Genomic DNA, 15,939 nt, shown 5'->3' with positions numbered 1-15,939 from the left:
TAAATTAAGGCACAATTTATTTATTTTTGAATTTAGAGATCAGTATATGGGTTTTCTTTTAAGTAAAGCTTTACGATGTTGCATGTGAGAATACAACACATTATTATATAAAATATTGGTAAGTAGAAACACAAAAAGTTTGGTCAGAAATAGTTCTCACATAAATTCCTGAAAAGAACATGCCTGGAACACAAAGGGCATACAAATAATTAATTGTGGCCTAAATACACAGGCACAGTATACTGCATATATGCTGCATTTTCTGCATACTATTCTATAGGCTACTGCACCAACTCTTTGTAAGTCGTTTTTTTTTTCTTTAAGAACACAACTTTAGAAACACGTCAATGTATGTAAAAGGCATCATCATGCGTCAGTGCCAATGAAAAATAGTGATGGCGACAACAGCATTGCGTGACGTCAGCACCTGACTCTTTTCTTTTTGGGGAGGAGGAGGAGGGGCGATGTCCTGTCCCCCCCCCAGCCACCATCTCTCGCGAGATGACCCGGGGTCTCCGCCCATCCTGCTTTAAAGCCGTGCTGCGGCGGTGAGTGAGAGCGGAGCAGAGAGAGAGAAAGAGAAGGAACAAACATCCAGCAGCACACACACTATAGCACAGCATCCTGTCTCTGTATGTGTGTGTGTGTATGTGTGTGTCATCCTCACTTCTACAAAGGATCACATTGTTAAAAAAAATAAAAATCCGCACATCTGAAGGAAAAGGTCGTTCGTTCGTTCTGGGGAGACTTTTCTACCCGGAGAGAGAGAGCTGTTCGGACGGACCCCCGCGCTGTGGATGCTCCCCCCTTCCTCCTCCCGCCGACAGGCTCCAGGCAGCGGATAAACCGAGCGGACCAGGGCGTGCTTCTGCTGCTTCCATTTTAAAACATCCACATTATAACCCCGGAGTGGTGGAGCTACACCGAGGCAACGTGGATAGAGAGAGAAGAGAGGGGGTGAGAGAGTCGTTTGAGTGTGTGTGCCTGTGTGAGTGTTTGTCAGTGTGCGTGCGTGTGTCTGTGTGTGTATGTGTGCGTGCGCGTGTCCGGGAAGCAGCCGGGTTACTTTGGGAGAAACAGCACGCGGAAGTTTTGTGTCTCATTGATATTCGGGGTGTGTGTGAATCATAATGTCCGCGCCGCAGACCGAGTCCTCCTCCGCGGAGACGGAGACCCCTCCCGCCGCCGCGGTCACGGCCACGGCCACGGCCACGACCACGGCCCTCCTCGACACGGACCCCCCGCCGGCCCCCGGCCCCACGCCCAGCCAGAGCCGCTTCCAGGTGGACATTGTGCCCGACGCCGCCGCCGCGGCAGCAGCGGCCGCCGCCGCCGGCGGCAGTAATGACGGCGCGTCCTCCTCCGACGCGTCGGGCTCCGCCGCCGCCGCGGAGGAGGCGAAAGGCCGCTTTCGCGTGGTGAACTTTGCGGCGGGCGACGCCGAGGAGGCGCCGCCGGCCGACAACTCCGCTCAGAACGGGGACACGGTGATGAGCGAGACGTCGCTGCACTCGTCGACGGGCCAGCACCACTACCACTACGACACGCACACCAACACCTACTACCTGCGGACGTTCGGCCACAACACCATCGACGCCGTGCCCAACATCGACTTCTACCGGCAGACGGCGGCGCCGCTCGGGGAGAAGCTGATCCGGCCCACGCTGAGCGAGCTCCACGATGAGCTGGACAAGGTGAGAGACAAGTGACACACACACACCGCACGCGTCAGGATGCGACAGGCGACAGCCTGGTGGCTAGGCAGTGTTGCCAGATTCGGCTAGAGAAACAAGCAAATGGGTCTATGAGAACGAGCCCAAAAGAAGCAACTGGGCCACATGAGCCCTTTAAACCTACTGTATGTATATATATTGGCTTTTTGATAATAGCCGAGCTTGTAGATCTGCTAATTTCTAAAAAATCTAGGAAGATGATGTGGAATATTTTTTGAAACATTTTAACACCACAAATATTGTATGCGAGTCCTTGTCATAAGTTATTTACCGCAGATAAATGTATATTAATTTGGGGGTCCTTGGCATGAAAATGTTTGAGGACCACTGGTGAATCAAGCCCAAAGCAACTATACTTAAGATATAAGCCCTAAATAAGAAATTACACTTTAGAAACTTAAGCCCAAAAAACCGCAACCACCAATAATCTACAAGCAACTTTACAGAAAAACGAGCCCAAAGTCGCGACTCGCTTATAATAAGCGGACACGGCAACACTGGGTGATAGACTTGGAAAGCGACACACACCGACGCACGCGTCAGGATGCGACACTAGGCGATGCCGGGTATCACCTCGATCACGGTTTCTCAACGCCTGGGCCGGGACCCACCAGGGGTCCTCACCGTCCAAAAGGACCCTTACTTTAACTGTACTTTGACTGTAACTTTAATCTTTGGGACCCCAATCTACACCCAAATTCTCATTGTTAACTTAACAAGGTCTCGCATAGTTGCAGACCCATAAGGGTCCGTTTGAACCTCCTGAGTCCCCACTCCCCCCAGACCTGACATTGAGCACCAGTGATCTTTATATTGATCACCCGGTTTCTCATTACCACTTAAGCCCCATTTTATACTTGGCTCTTTCGAAAATGGCAGTAGGAGGCCCTGTGAGCTTGTAGATCTGCTATTTGTCAGATGTCAAGGGCGTAAGTGGCAAAATCACAATATTTTTGGCCAAATGCCATTACCTTGATATTGTGACATGATATCATACTATGATAAGCACATCAAATTTGTCAAAAAATTGCTTTAAAAAGTAAGTAGCTTTTCCGGAAAGGGCAGATCTACAAACTCACAACGCATCACAAAATTACACCTTTTAAAGTTGCATATTTGCTATTTCTGAACTATATTTTTAACAATTTGTGAATGTATAAAATAAGGCTTGAGTGATCAAAACGAAGAAAAGACGACCCTTTTGCCGTATCACAACATGGATATAATATCGATATATTGCCCAGCCCACACACACCAAATGCGACCTGCCGCTTTATTTGCGGGCCAGCCTTTCAGGAGAGTGTTTACTGGGGGTATCTATGGCTACCGACATCCTTTTGTTCAAGGACCATACATTGTTTTATTTGTCCCATACACACATTGTTGTCTTTCACATGGCATGTGGTCTAACCCCCTAACCCCCCCCCCCCCCCCCCCATAGCCCCCTCCGAAGGACAGTCAAGGGGGCGCGCCCACTTCCTCTCCCATCATGGGAAGTCGTAAAATAGATTCATGGTCAAATTATTTATAACAGCAATTTGTGTGGTTTGTTAATAACTCCCTATCAAAATTCTAACCATTGTATTCAGTCATAAGGCAGCACTCAAAGCCAATTAAGTATTGATGAATAGTTTCTTATCTTTTTTTTATTTTGCTTGAGTTTATGAATCTGCCAGGAAAGATAATGACCCATGGGACACTATTTCAAGGTTGAGAGTCTGACAATGACTTCAATGCCAGTATATCATCTCTGTCGGGTCGGGTGGAAACCTCATATGTCCAAAACTATTACTTTTCAGGATTCAATTTAAAAAACGGCAAAAGTAGCAGATCTACAAGCTCAAAACGCGTTGCTTCGCGCCGAGTTTCGAGCTTGCAGATCTGCTCTTTTGATGCTTTTGTCGTGACGCTGTAGTATGGTCAAGCAGGGCATTCATTTACGGAAAAAACACTTAAGTTACAGCGATATATTTGTTTCCCGTTTCTGCTCTAAAATGTATTTTTATATCTATAGAATAAAACGCAACAACCTCTAAAGCCTTTAAGGTCGATAGTGAAGCACGACCATATTGATTCAGAAGTGGATTAGTAACTTGAAGCTGGTTGAAATGGTCCGTGTAGACCCGCTGTGTCAGAGCACCCCGAGCTTAAGGCCAACTTATTACAACAATGTCTTCTTGGCTCGGGGCAGAGGAAAAAATAATATGATGCCGTGATTTTCCTTCACTTCAGGTAGAAAACGTTTTAGTCTGTGTATAATGCTTTTAAACGTTTTTTACAGAATTCACTACCAACCATTTTATTGAACGTGGATGCTTGTAGGGAATTTTCCGAAAGCCAGTTTTCTTAGCCACTTAAAACCCTTATACTTCGTTGACAAGAGTTCCCCAGGGGTCTGTATACTAGGCCCCCTAATTTTGTCCCTCTACGCCAATATCTTTGGCAAAAATAGGCCATCTACAAGCTCACAATGCGTTCCCCAAATGTTTGCCCCAGAATATGAACGCTAGGGTTCGAGTATTTAAAAAGCAAAGTGTGCTTCATAATAGTCCAACCTGTTGCGACAGCATAGATACACACCACTATGTGTGTACTGACATGTGTGGTAAATCTACACTGGCAATCACAGGAACCTTGTAGATCAACTTCACCTTAAAACACCCCTAGCATCATGTCAAATGCTTATCAGGTTTTTCTGATGTTTTTTAATGTGAAGCGACAGACTGTAGCACTCTGCCAAAGACGCATTACCTCTTGGGCACAATAAAGTGCCTCTCTCTCTTTCTCTCTCCATCTCTGTATCTCTCTTTCTATCTCTCCCTCTTCTCTCTCTCTCCCAAACATTAACAATGGGTTATATAATGGGGGTGGAAATGGAAGATGTATTTTCATACCCTGGTATGCTTTCTTTCTACATGATATTGTGATATGCCAGTGTTACTGTCTGCTGTGTTGCATTTCAACCCATCGGATGTTCATATCGTGTGTGCAGCACAATGGACCATTTCAGAATTCATAGGCGGTGGCCAAGTTCCTGTACATTTACTTGTCCTATACTTTTTGTACTTGTATCATTGTTGTGCTTTGCCAAAAAAACTATTGAAGATCTTGAACTGAACATCAATTCTCATTAGTGTTGTTATTGTAGTAACAGCTGGTGACTTAAAAACTCTGCTTTGGGAAAAGTGTTTGACTTGGTGGAAACTGCTCGCAAAAACAGTAGGGCCCAGTTTGAATGAAGTAACCGACACACTTGAACTTTTAAGCGAGATGTTTACATAGGGACATGTTTGTGTTTCAAGTTGGGCTGCTGTACTTTAAATTTTGGACGTTAGATTTGGAATTGAGCCAACCGCAGTTGACCGCATTTAATCTAATCTAAATCATGAACTACGTTCGTAACGTTACTATAATCTGTTTAATGTTACACAAACCAAAGATTAAATTCAACATCACAAGAATTCATGCTATTTGAATTCCTTTTAAACCTATGACATGCCCAAAATGGGCACGCCATGTTTTTAAAATCTGTGAATTTGATAAATATTTAACCAATGAAATTATTAGAGCTTTGGATAGCTACATTGGATCCATTTGAACCTGTGGTTCTTTTTTTCCCTCCATTTCCTGAAAAGTAATAGTTTTGGACATACAAGTTTTCTACCCCACCGCGATGATGATTCTAGTTAATTATATAGTCATTAATAGTAGCTACACAAAGCTTAATGGATTATATGAGATGCTACACTTGTTAGACAAATATGACCTTCATCACATGATCCGATGGAGGTCATATGTGACGGGATATGTCATGCTTTGAAGTTTCCGGAACTCCTACAACAGCAAATGCCGCTGTTCCACACATGCGTGTTCTTAAGTGGTGCTCGTATAAGATATGAGAGCGTGGGTTGTTTATTGGTCAAGTATGTTTACAGTGGCATGCTGGGGGAGTTATGAGGACTCTGAGGAACAGGGGACTGAAGACATATTGCCCCCTAGATGTGATGCGTTCCATGTCCCCCGGGACGTCTTGCATAATGCTTCCTGTTTGGTCATGTTCGTCACATCACTGCTGCACTCTGGGGTGCTCTGTTCATTGTTATGGCGTCAGTGTCTTGGCAAACGCTCCGGCGATGCCATTTGATGATGTATGTTGGTTCGAAATGTTTATATATCTGTTTAATGAAAAGCACAATGGATGTTAGGATAAGGAGCAGTCGAGGAGCACACAAGCACGGTTCAGAAGGGCCACGCAATGCAGTGCACCACAGTTTGAGTTTGGGATTGTTCATTCTATCCACATTTTAATGAGTGTTTCATATTGTTTTAGAAGTCGGTGACCTCTGCTAAGGTCTAAAATCTCCGCCATTGCTCATTTGAAAATGAGAGGTTCTTAAGCCTGATATCACATGCCGGAAATAGCCGATCTACAAGCTCACAACGCGTTGCATCGCAACACGTTGTGAGCTTGTAGATGGGCTATTTCCGGAGCAAGAGACAACGCTCAACCAAGTATAAAGTAGGTTTTTATAACGTGTGACTTTGAGATATTCCTTAGCCGGCTCAAGATATGTTATAAGATGCCTCTTTTATTGAATTTTTCTGCTTCGTCTGGAATTTCTTTCATTCTGTTTGACCCTGAACACAGGCAGCCCTCCCCTGTACACAGTTCAAGATCGCTGTGTCTGCTCCTAGCAGAAATGAATCAAAACGGAAAGAAAGTAAGCCCCCCCCCCCCCTTTCCTCATACTCCTAGAAGGTGATTCGGCATCCAGCCGTAAAGTAGTTTTTGATGAAAAGTGCTGGTATGTATATGTTCCTCTTTCAAGGTTGCTGCGGTCAAAAAGAGAAGGTCCTATTGTTGGTGCCCACGGATGATCGGGGGGGAGCATGTCAGTGAAAGTCAAACGCCTGGGTCCCGTGTCATTTAGTGTCATCGCCGAGAGATTACTGCTGTTGGCAGATATGGAAAAAAAGTCAGATGATAGACTGATTTAATTATCTATTTAATAAGCTGCCGCTGTAAGTCTAGGAAATTGCTTCTTCTTTGGTTTGGTTTTTGAATGTGACCGTGAGTTTTTTTTTTTTTGCCATTGTCTCTCAACATAGGGTCCGGGGCCCAACAGGGGTCCAAATATGGACCCTTATGGGTCTGTAACTCTGAGAGTGTGCAAATGCAATGTACACTCTGAGAGTTAAATTAATGCTGGGGATTATACAGTGTTGTTTGGGGTCCAAAGGCATCAAATGGGGGTCTAATGCACGCCGTTGCCTTTGGGTAGAAGCCTCTAATCTCCATATTTCATCTTTTTATGTTTTTTCGCAGATTAAGAGTCTACACAAAATTTGCTATTTGCTATTTTCACTATTTAAAAAAAATCTTTTTACAATGATAAGAGGAACGGTTTTGGACATACAAGGGTTCTGCCCGACAGCAACGATAACAAACTGAGGGTCCTTGAAATTTCAAAAGAGGTAGAATCAAAAAAAAAATGCCGTCTAGGAGGAAATTGCTTTCTTCTTTCGCTTGTTTTTGAATGTGACCGTGAGCTTGAGCTGCTTTCCAGCCAGCGTATACTATCCTCTGGGTAAGATGATGATGAGCGGTGACTCTCACATCCCCCTTTTGCTCCAGCAGGCATCAGTTGTCACAGGCAGCCAGCAGAGCAGCAGCAGCAGCAGCGTGCTATAGGAGCATATTGACTGGCCGGTAAACAGCTGACAGGGCAGATTGATTTAGCGGCAGGCAGCCAAGCATGCCTGGGTTTGCATATCGATGCCTGGTGCCCTGACTGTCCCCAACCCAAACATGCTACTGTCCCAGTGACACGTTACTTACACACACACACACACACACACACACACACACACACACACACACACACACACACACACACACACACACACAGTCTGCTTGCATACAGGGGGAACACCAGATGTCTTTTATTTGTTGTTTGTTTTATTTGTCAATCGATGTTTGCCTCAACAGAGCAAGGCAGTGAGGTAGTTCCTCATGTAACCCAGTTGCTCAATTAAAAGACACGCTACGATAAACGGTGATGAAGCTTTTTTCACTGTGTCTGAACAATTAAACAGAACTTTCCTTTGGCATTTAAATAATAACAAAGAGTACATTTTAGTGTAGTTACCTTTTTAAATAATTCCAAGAGGCAGAAATTAGTAAATTAATCAATTGATCTTTTGTATTTAGTTAAAAGTGAATTGACTTAATGGCCATGACCTAATATGTAGCAATCTGGGGTAGGGCTGCAACTATGGATTATTTTCTTAATGATTTTCTTTAGATTTATTTTTTCGTTTAGTCAATCGAGATGCTTGTTTTTTTTTATATACGTATACACATTTTTATTCAATATCAGCGATTTGACTAATCACTTAAAACCTATTTTATACTTTGTTGCAATACAGTGTCGTGCAAAAATAGTTAGAGCTGATCTACAAACTTGCAACGCTATTATTGAGGTTTTTCAAAGCCTATAAAGACATGCCCAAAATAGGGTTTGATTACAAATCGATAATTGTATTAATTTATTATTATTTTTTAACTATTGCACCCCTAATCTGTGTGTGTGTGTGTGTGTTTGAGAATCAGTGCATGTGTGTGTAGCTGCTCTGTAGGTGGTCAAAGGCAGAATGTGTCATGTCAGGAACTGATTGCGTTGCACACAGGAAATGCTTGTTGAGGTGCACTGCCTGCATTACACCATGTTGGTTAAGAAATGCTGTACATACTGCCCACATTTAAACACAGATATGGCATTTGAACATTGTGTACTTTGTACAATGGCGGTCAGTAGTATCAGTAATGTCAATCTAAGTATATGATACCATAGTAGTCAATGGACTCACTCAACATGACGGAATACCTCTATGGTCCTTAACCCCTTAAACCTGATATGCCATTGACCGGTTTCCTCCGCTGTTTTTCACTTGACACCAAATCTACAAGGACACAAATCTACAAGCTCTGAACGTGTTGCAAGCAACACGCTCACAATCTGAGCTTGTAGATCTGCCATCTTCCTTCGCTGAATGTTCACCCCCAGAATACGTAGTTGAGGTTAAGTTCTGCTTAGAAACACGACACGGCACACGTGTGTAGTATTTTCAACTGTTGCCTCAACAGTGTTTTCAGTTGAAAAGAGAGACATCGTTTTTGACATGTTGCTCCTCCTGTTTCGGTTGCTGTGTAGCTAGCTGAACAGGGTTTATTGCTGGAGGGCGGGTCATGTTTTGGTGGCTGAGACTGTTTTGGTGGACACCAGCGTCCGTCCCTATTCTGGTCAGATATCATAATGGCAAATGGCTGATCTACAAGCTCATACCGTGTCAGAGCTTGTAGATCGGCTATCTTCTGCAAAGGGATTTGGTGTAGATCAGTGATTCACAACCGTATTCATTTCAAGGACCCCCAGGTTTGATATGAAAATAGCTACAGACCCCCCCCCCCTACACCCCCCCCTACACTGTAAAAACCTCTGTGTTCATTTAACTCTGAGAATGTACAAATGGAACCAAATGGACCCGTTCCATTTATACATTCTCAAAGTTACATACCCATAAAGCTCCATTTGGGTTCCTAATCTAACTATCAAGGACCCCTGGCTGGGGGTTCGCAGACCACACATTGAGAACCAGTGGTGTAGAGGGAAAAAAGGAGGGGCCCAAGAAAGTAGATACGTACCCCTGTGGGACCCCGTTTATCGAAGTATATAGTTTTCTTTTTTGTGATTTATAGGGGAGGGTCCCCCAAAATACCAAATAAAACCCCATGTTTTTGGGTTTCCTATTTGTCACTCTCATTCCATTGAGGACATATTTTTTACGCTTGTGGAAGGCACAGTGGTGGATAATGTGTACTACTGTTTTTATGTCGTAATGTAATACTCTACTTACCCTGAATAATCAGATTAGAGGGATAAACCGGCGTGTTTGTTTACACGTTTTTTTTTTTTGAAGCATCATCCTCTCCCATAATACCAACCTGAGGGTACTACTGTCATTGTGTCACATGAGTCTTAAGTGGTTAAGGTGAATGGATGGTGTATTTTTATAATGTTGTCGTGCACTGTTTACTGGCCGCCGTAATGAGGAGGTGGTGCTGGGAGGTTAGCTCGCCTCGCACACAAAGCAAGCTGTGTGTGTGTGTGTGTGTGTGTGTGTGTGTGCGCATGCGTGCACGTGTGTGTGTGAGGCCAGCTTTACCAGGACATGGATTCATTCTGCTATTTCCACTTGTTCTGTCTTTGTGCAGCACACCCAAGGTTATAGGAGATATACTGTATGCCGTCGCTGTGCAGTGGAAACCTCATATGTCCAAAACCCCCTTTTTCATCATTATGTTTTTGAATTAAAATAGGGGAAATAGAATGAGCTTGTGGATCGGCTATTTTTACTACTTTTGTACGACACTCTTGTATGATGATGGAGGGCATTAATTTACAAAAAAACATACGTTGAAATATGGAGATGCAAGGTTTCCACCGACAGGAACGATGGCGACAGCAACCATATACTGTGTGTGTGTATGCACACACACACACACTCTGTCTCTATATATTAAAACAATGACTAAAACCCCCCTGTACTTCTCTTAGTTAGGATGGGGCCGCACACTCCTTTAAGCACAATGGGCTAACTTCAATGCTTCATTTGATTGTAGTACGACACAACACAAAATGGCACAAGTCAAAGGTCAAGTCCATCTATCGTGCCTTTTTTTTTTAACCCATGAAGACCTGCGGCCGATTCTATAAATGCCTTCTAAATCAGTAGTTCTTACACTTTCAAGATTTTTCAAAAATAGTAGCTGTACAAGCTCGCAGGCACAAAAGTGTTGGCTATTTTTGAATAGCCAATGCAAAAATCTAGAATGACACGGACGCTTTCCCGGTTTTAATGGGAATGTGTGTGTGTGTGTGTGTGTGTGTGTGTGTGGTCCCTTTCCTAACTAAGAGCAATACTGGGAGGTTGCATCGTTGTAGTTTTTGTACATCTTCTTGCCTACCAGGCAGCACCTCCTACTCAGGATGTCTGATCTGATTTTTCTGAAAGAAAGAGTACAGTGTATATATTTGAGAGAAAGATCATTAGTTTTAGTATGATAACAATGATGAATAGTATAGTAAGGGTTGTGGTTTCCCACCAGTCTAGGCCTCTGCGAGAACCTATCAGATATCCTAGACTGTGAGTCTTTGAGAATCCTCCTCCTTTTTGTTTAAAGAAAAGACCCCGCCATGCAGGCGTTTTTGTTATTGTGCTCCTATGTTTCACCCCCTCCCCTCCCGAGGTGGGACCCCCGGGCCACCTAGGGCGGGCGTGCTGATGGAACCTAAATGGAGGCGGCCTAGTGTTACTCCCCGAGCCTTTCTCTCTCTATACCTCCTGAATTGTGTTGGATTACGGGGCTGGGATCCCTGCAGGACTGTGAAACTGCATGAGGGGAGGGTTACTCGGGGAACAATGCTGGACCTTGTTTTGCAAGGTTGGCTGCGGCACTCCAATTGAATGCGACTTATCTTGTTGACCGCTTTCAACCTGGTGTCCACTGTTTGTTCAAAGACTGTCAGAAATCTTCGAAAAATAAAAGACGGAAGAAATAGAAGATCAACAAGCTCACCGGGTGTGTTGTGAGCTTGTAGATTGTTATTTGTCTTACGATGAAGTATTTAGGTTTTAAGTAGTTAACTGGCTTGTTTTTTTTGTGTTTTTTTTTATGTACAGACTGGAAAACCATTGTCTGTCTTCACGAAGCAGGAATACATTTTCTTATTCTGAGTCAGACGTGAGATTTTTTATGTTTGTTCATTATCAAGGGTGTCCTTGTCTCTCCACCTCGAGTCATTAGTGGGATACCAATTTCATCCAATCAGGACAGGGAACTCCTACAGGATACAGGAGAAAACAAGTGAAATTGGAAGTGACGAAACGATACAAATTGAAGCTGATAAATGGGTGTGAGTGGGTTCTCTCTCCTGATTGGATGAAATTTGCAACCCACCTGAAACTGTATTTTATCTTCTAAAGTGCTGGAGAGACATGGAAGAGACCCCCTGTTACTGAACACACGTTCTATAACAATGATTACTATTAGTATATAGAGCTTTAACTTTTTAACAACAAATGTTTGGTTTTAACAAAATATCACTTACAGCACCTTTTTAATCAAATAGGATTGCTGCTTTAAAATTCTAGAAAATTTGCATATGACAAGAAGTTGGCCCAGAATACCATGACAGGATGAAGTGAATTCACTGTTTTGATAGCGGTGTTGCCAAGAGGAGATTTGATTGAATGCACATGTCTGCTCATGATTGTGAACTGGCTACAAAGCAGCGTTTTAGATGGAGCTACTGTAGAGCTGCATGCCTGCAGGCTAAATACAACAAGCAGAACGTCAACTGGAAAGGAGTTGGGCTCCTTTCACTGCATTTCTACACATGACTTCCATCCCGGCTCTGATTGGCTCCCATAGGCAGTGGTGGAAAAAGTACTCAAATGTTTTACTTAAGTAAAAGTATCAATGTAGAAATACTCTGTTACAATTAAAAGTCCGGAATTCAAAATTTACTTGAGTAAATGTTCTAAAGTATTGGTATTAAAATGTACTTAAAGTACCAAAAGTAGAAAGTATTCATTGTGCAGAATGTCCCAGTTCCCAAGTTTTCTAATATATAAAATGTTAAGAAATCTTTTGAGAATAGCAGATCTACAAGCTCACAATGCATCGCATCGCGACGCATTGTGAGCTTGTAGATCGGCTATTTTAATGTATGTGTTAATGTATGTTTTGTAATTATAATCAAAAGTAACTAGTAACTAAAGTTTTCAAATAATTGTAGTGGAGTAAAAGAATAATATTCGCATCTGAGTAGTAGTGGAGTAGAAAAAGTACTGAAAATTGAAAATACTCCAGTGAAGTAAAAATACCTCAATCTCTCAAGTACAGTACTTGAGTACATGTACTTAAGTTACTTTACACCACTGCTCAGTGCATAGGGCATGTGTGGTTGTGACTGTCTGTTGGGTCTCAGTGCTCATTGTGTTTGCTGCTTCCACACACAGTCAACAACATCACGTTATGTTGTCGCTTTTTAACCATTTGATTTAGGACCTATTTTATACTTGGTAAAATGTTCAAAAATAAAGAAGATGGCAGATCAACAAGGTTTTGCTGATCTTTTATTTTTATTCTCATTAGAATTTATGAACATTAATTTTATTTGAACATTTTGGAGTTTTTGCTAGGACGAAACTCCTCTATGAAACATGTTTGCTCCATTGGATAATATATTGTAAATGGAGATACGTGGGTTTTGGGTTCTGCCAACAGATTTAGACCAGAACTCTTGAGTGTCTATAACCCTTGACCCTTTGTCTGTCTGTCAGCAACATAACTTGGAACAGATGTGTGGATCTCTATGCAACCTGGTGGGACTGATCAGATCAGCCCCGAAGAGATGATTCACTTTTGGGTTGAAAAGCTCAAAGGACAATGTCCCAATCGAGGTTAGAATCTAGAATGGCTGGGAGGATTATAATGAAACAGTGTTTCATTATAGCTGGAGCTATCAGAGAGACACAATTACACAATGTGTTGAAAATGGATAGATATCCAGGTGTCATAACAGGCAAGAGCAGATTCATAAAAAAAAGTAAAAGTAAAAAGAAGAAAAACCTATAAACTAAACTAATCCATGAAATCTGACTTAGCCGTCTGCAATCAAACTGGCCACTAGAACGTGTGAACCTTGGAAAATGTGTACGGTCAAGGTCAGAACCAAGATAGATGAGTGGATTGTCATGAGACCTTGGTGGTGGGAATGATCTGTATGCTTGCCCCAAGAGATGATGAACTTATGGTTTGAAAGGGACAAGGTTCCAATCAAGAACAAAGTCAAAATGTCACCATGATCCATGAGTGATATGTGAGGTGGATGGGGTGTATGATGTCGGCGTCATATTGTTAAGTGAGGTATGCGGTCTGTCTAGTTTCACATGTAGCTAGCTCGGTTTAGGAATGCAGAGTGAACCTGGTTGTTCATTAACCAAAGTCTTATTTGTTTTTGATTAGACGTAATTAACGTGCAGTTATATCAAATCAAATGCATTCAGGAAGCAAACTGAACCTTTTGGCCTATCAGCCAAGCAGATATTTTACAGGCCAAAAGTGATAAATAGGCATGTTGGGCAGAAACCTTATGTCCATATTTTAACTTTGTTTTTTCCCCCCGTAAATGAATACCCTACTTCGATACTACAGTGTCAAACAAAAGTAGCACTCAAGTCGATCTACATGCTCAAAACACGACCTGTTTTGAGCATGCATGCAGTAGATCAGCTATTTTAGAATTAGATTTCTGAAAAGTAACAAGTTTTGGACAGCAACAATAAGCCATGTTCAACGACTATCATAAACAACATAAGGAATATTGGTATAATTTTGAGTGGCAAACTCAAGAAGGCTGAAAAAGGTGACACGTTCCAAATGAAACCCCTGTTGTGGGGTGTGTGGTGCATGTTTGATGATCTACCATGGCAAATTTATCACGCTATCACAATTTATCAAACACTATCAGCCGCTATGGAGTACACACACACACACACACACACACACACACACACACACACACACACACACACACACACACACACACACACACACACACACACACACACACACACACACAATCTGTGTCAAATCTGCTGCCCCTTTTTGTGTTGTCAGTGAGTGCTATCTCGGTAGTGTCCTGTTCCAAAAATAACTGATCTACAGGCTAGCAACGCTTTACATCGCGAGGCGTTGACAGCTTGTAGATCTATTCTTTTAGGCACATGGCTCCCTCCCTCTAAGCTTACGACGGTACCACGGCTCTCCCTAGTCCCGCTGAAAAGGCTTCTATTTACATGAGGTTGTGCACCTGCCTGTTGTTTCTGGAAGCACTCGACTCGTTTAAAGGACACTCTCCCGGTGAGATCACTTTAATTAACATGTTTGATTGGTCCTATAAGTGCAACACATCGCATGCTACAGACACGTGCACATGGAAGTGGCTGCGCCACATTAAAAAAAAAAGTGCTTTAGGCAGAATCACAGATTTTTCTATATTCATACTTTGTTTTACACATCAGAGTGCCTTATTATAGTCTCAAAGAGGAAACGTACACACCATCTGGCCCCAGCCTCCATATTCTGGGGGAAAGTATTTTTAAACGGCCGACGTATACAGTATATAGGTTTAAAGTGCTCATTTGGCCTAGTCGCTTCTTTTGGGCCTGTTTTGCTAGACCTGGTTGTTTGTTTCTCTCACAAAATCTGGCAACAGTAACACTGGTAAGATATTGTGACATCTCCAGCTGATGATAACCTGTGGTGGTGTTGTGTGTGTACACTGCTAAGCTTGTCTTACATGTTTACATAACACATCAAATTGCCAAATTATCTGTTTTAATTATCACGTCACATTTTCCCATAATAAAGTGGCATATTATCCGTTTGAATTAACACGTGCAAATTACCCTTAATAAAAGTGCCACGTTATCTGTTTTAATTATCCACTTAAATTCCATTAGCGGAACCATTATCATTAAAACGGTCTTGTTTATCATAGAATGATCAGAAAGGAAGGCTGTAAGTTTGTCTTTGCTGTCTCCGTATTCAAACAAAGTCTCACAATTACCGCACATTGTTGTATTGAAGAGTTGGGTAACGCTTTGATTAAAGGTTGGGTCTATAATTCATTATATAACTGCATTTACAATGCATTATACTGCACTTATAAGGCTTCATAACTCATAAATGTTTATAATTATGCATAACTTTATAGCTTTATAATTATAAATTGATTAATATAAATGATTGTAGTTATACAGTTCCATTGATCTTATAATGCATTATAGACCCGACCTTTAAGTAAAGTGTTGTCAAGAGTTGTGTTGTCATTGATGGTCGTGTTGTTGTACAATGTTGTCTCGCAAACAAATTAGCTGACCTACAAGCTCGCAACGCGATGCGACGCGTTGTGAGTTTGTAGATCTGCTGTTTTCGGATGAATAAATTAGGCTTTAGCCAAGCTAAACAGGCCAGCAAATGACGACATTTGGTTCAAAGAGCCTCTGTTTTGCAGGGAGGCTGCATTGCTGATTAAATGTTGCACACAGAACAGGCTGCCTCCCAGTTAATTTC

At 42.4% G+C, this 15,939-nt stretch overlaps 1 protein-coding gene across 3 annotated transcripts in view; it reads left to right on the top strand.

The window, feature by feature from the left end:
* The first annotated feature begins 550 nt into the window (after window positions 1-550).
* Window positions 551-15,939, top strand: part of slc12a2 (solute carrier family 12 member 2) — a 67,463-nt gene continuing 52,074 nt past the window's right edge. For all 3 annotated transcript variants that reach the window (XR_013932547.1, XM_080419757.1, XM_080419756.1), the window contains exon 1: window positions 551-1,694. Coding sequence is in view for 2 of the 3 variants with exons in the window: in XM_080419757.1 (XP_080275883.1) it covers window positions 1,131-1,694 (564 nt within the window). In the remaining variant the exon portion in view is untranslated. The remainder of the gene's footprint in view (window positions 1,695-15,939) is intronic.

Source organism: Gymnoscopelus braueri, assembly GCF_963280865.1.
Source record: "Gymnoscopelus braueri genome assembly, chromosome: 22".
Classification (NCBI taxonomy): Eukaryota; Metazoa; Chordata; class Actinopteri; order Myctophiformes; family Myctophidae; genus Gymnoscopelus; species Gymnoscopelus braueri.
Note: the sequence above shows the minus strand (reverse complement) of the source record. Positions and strands in the feature narration are given on the sequence as shown.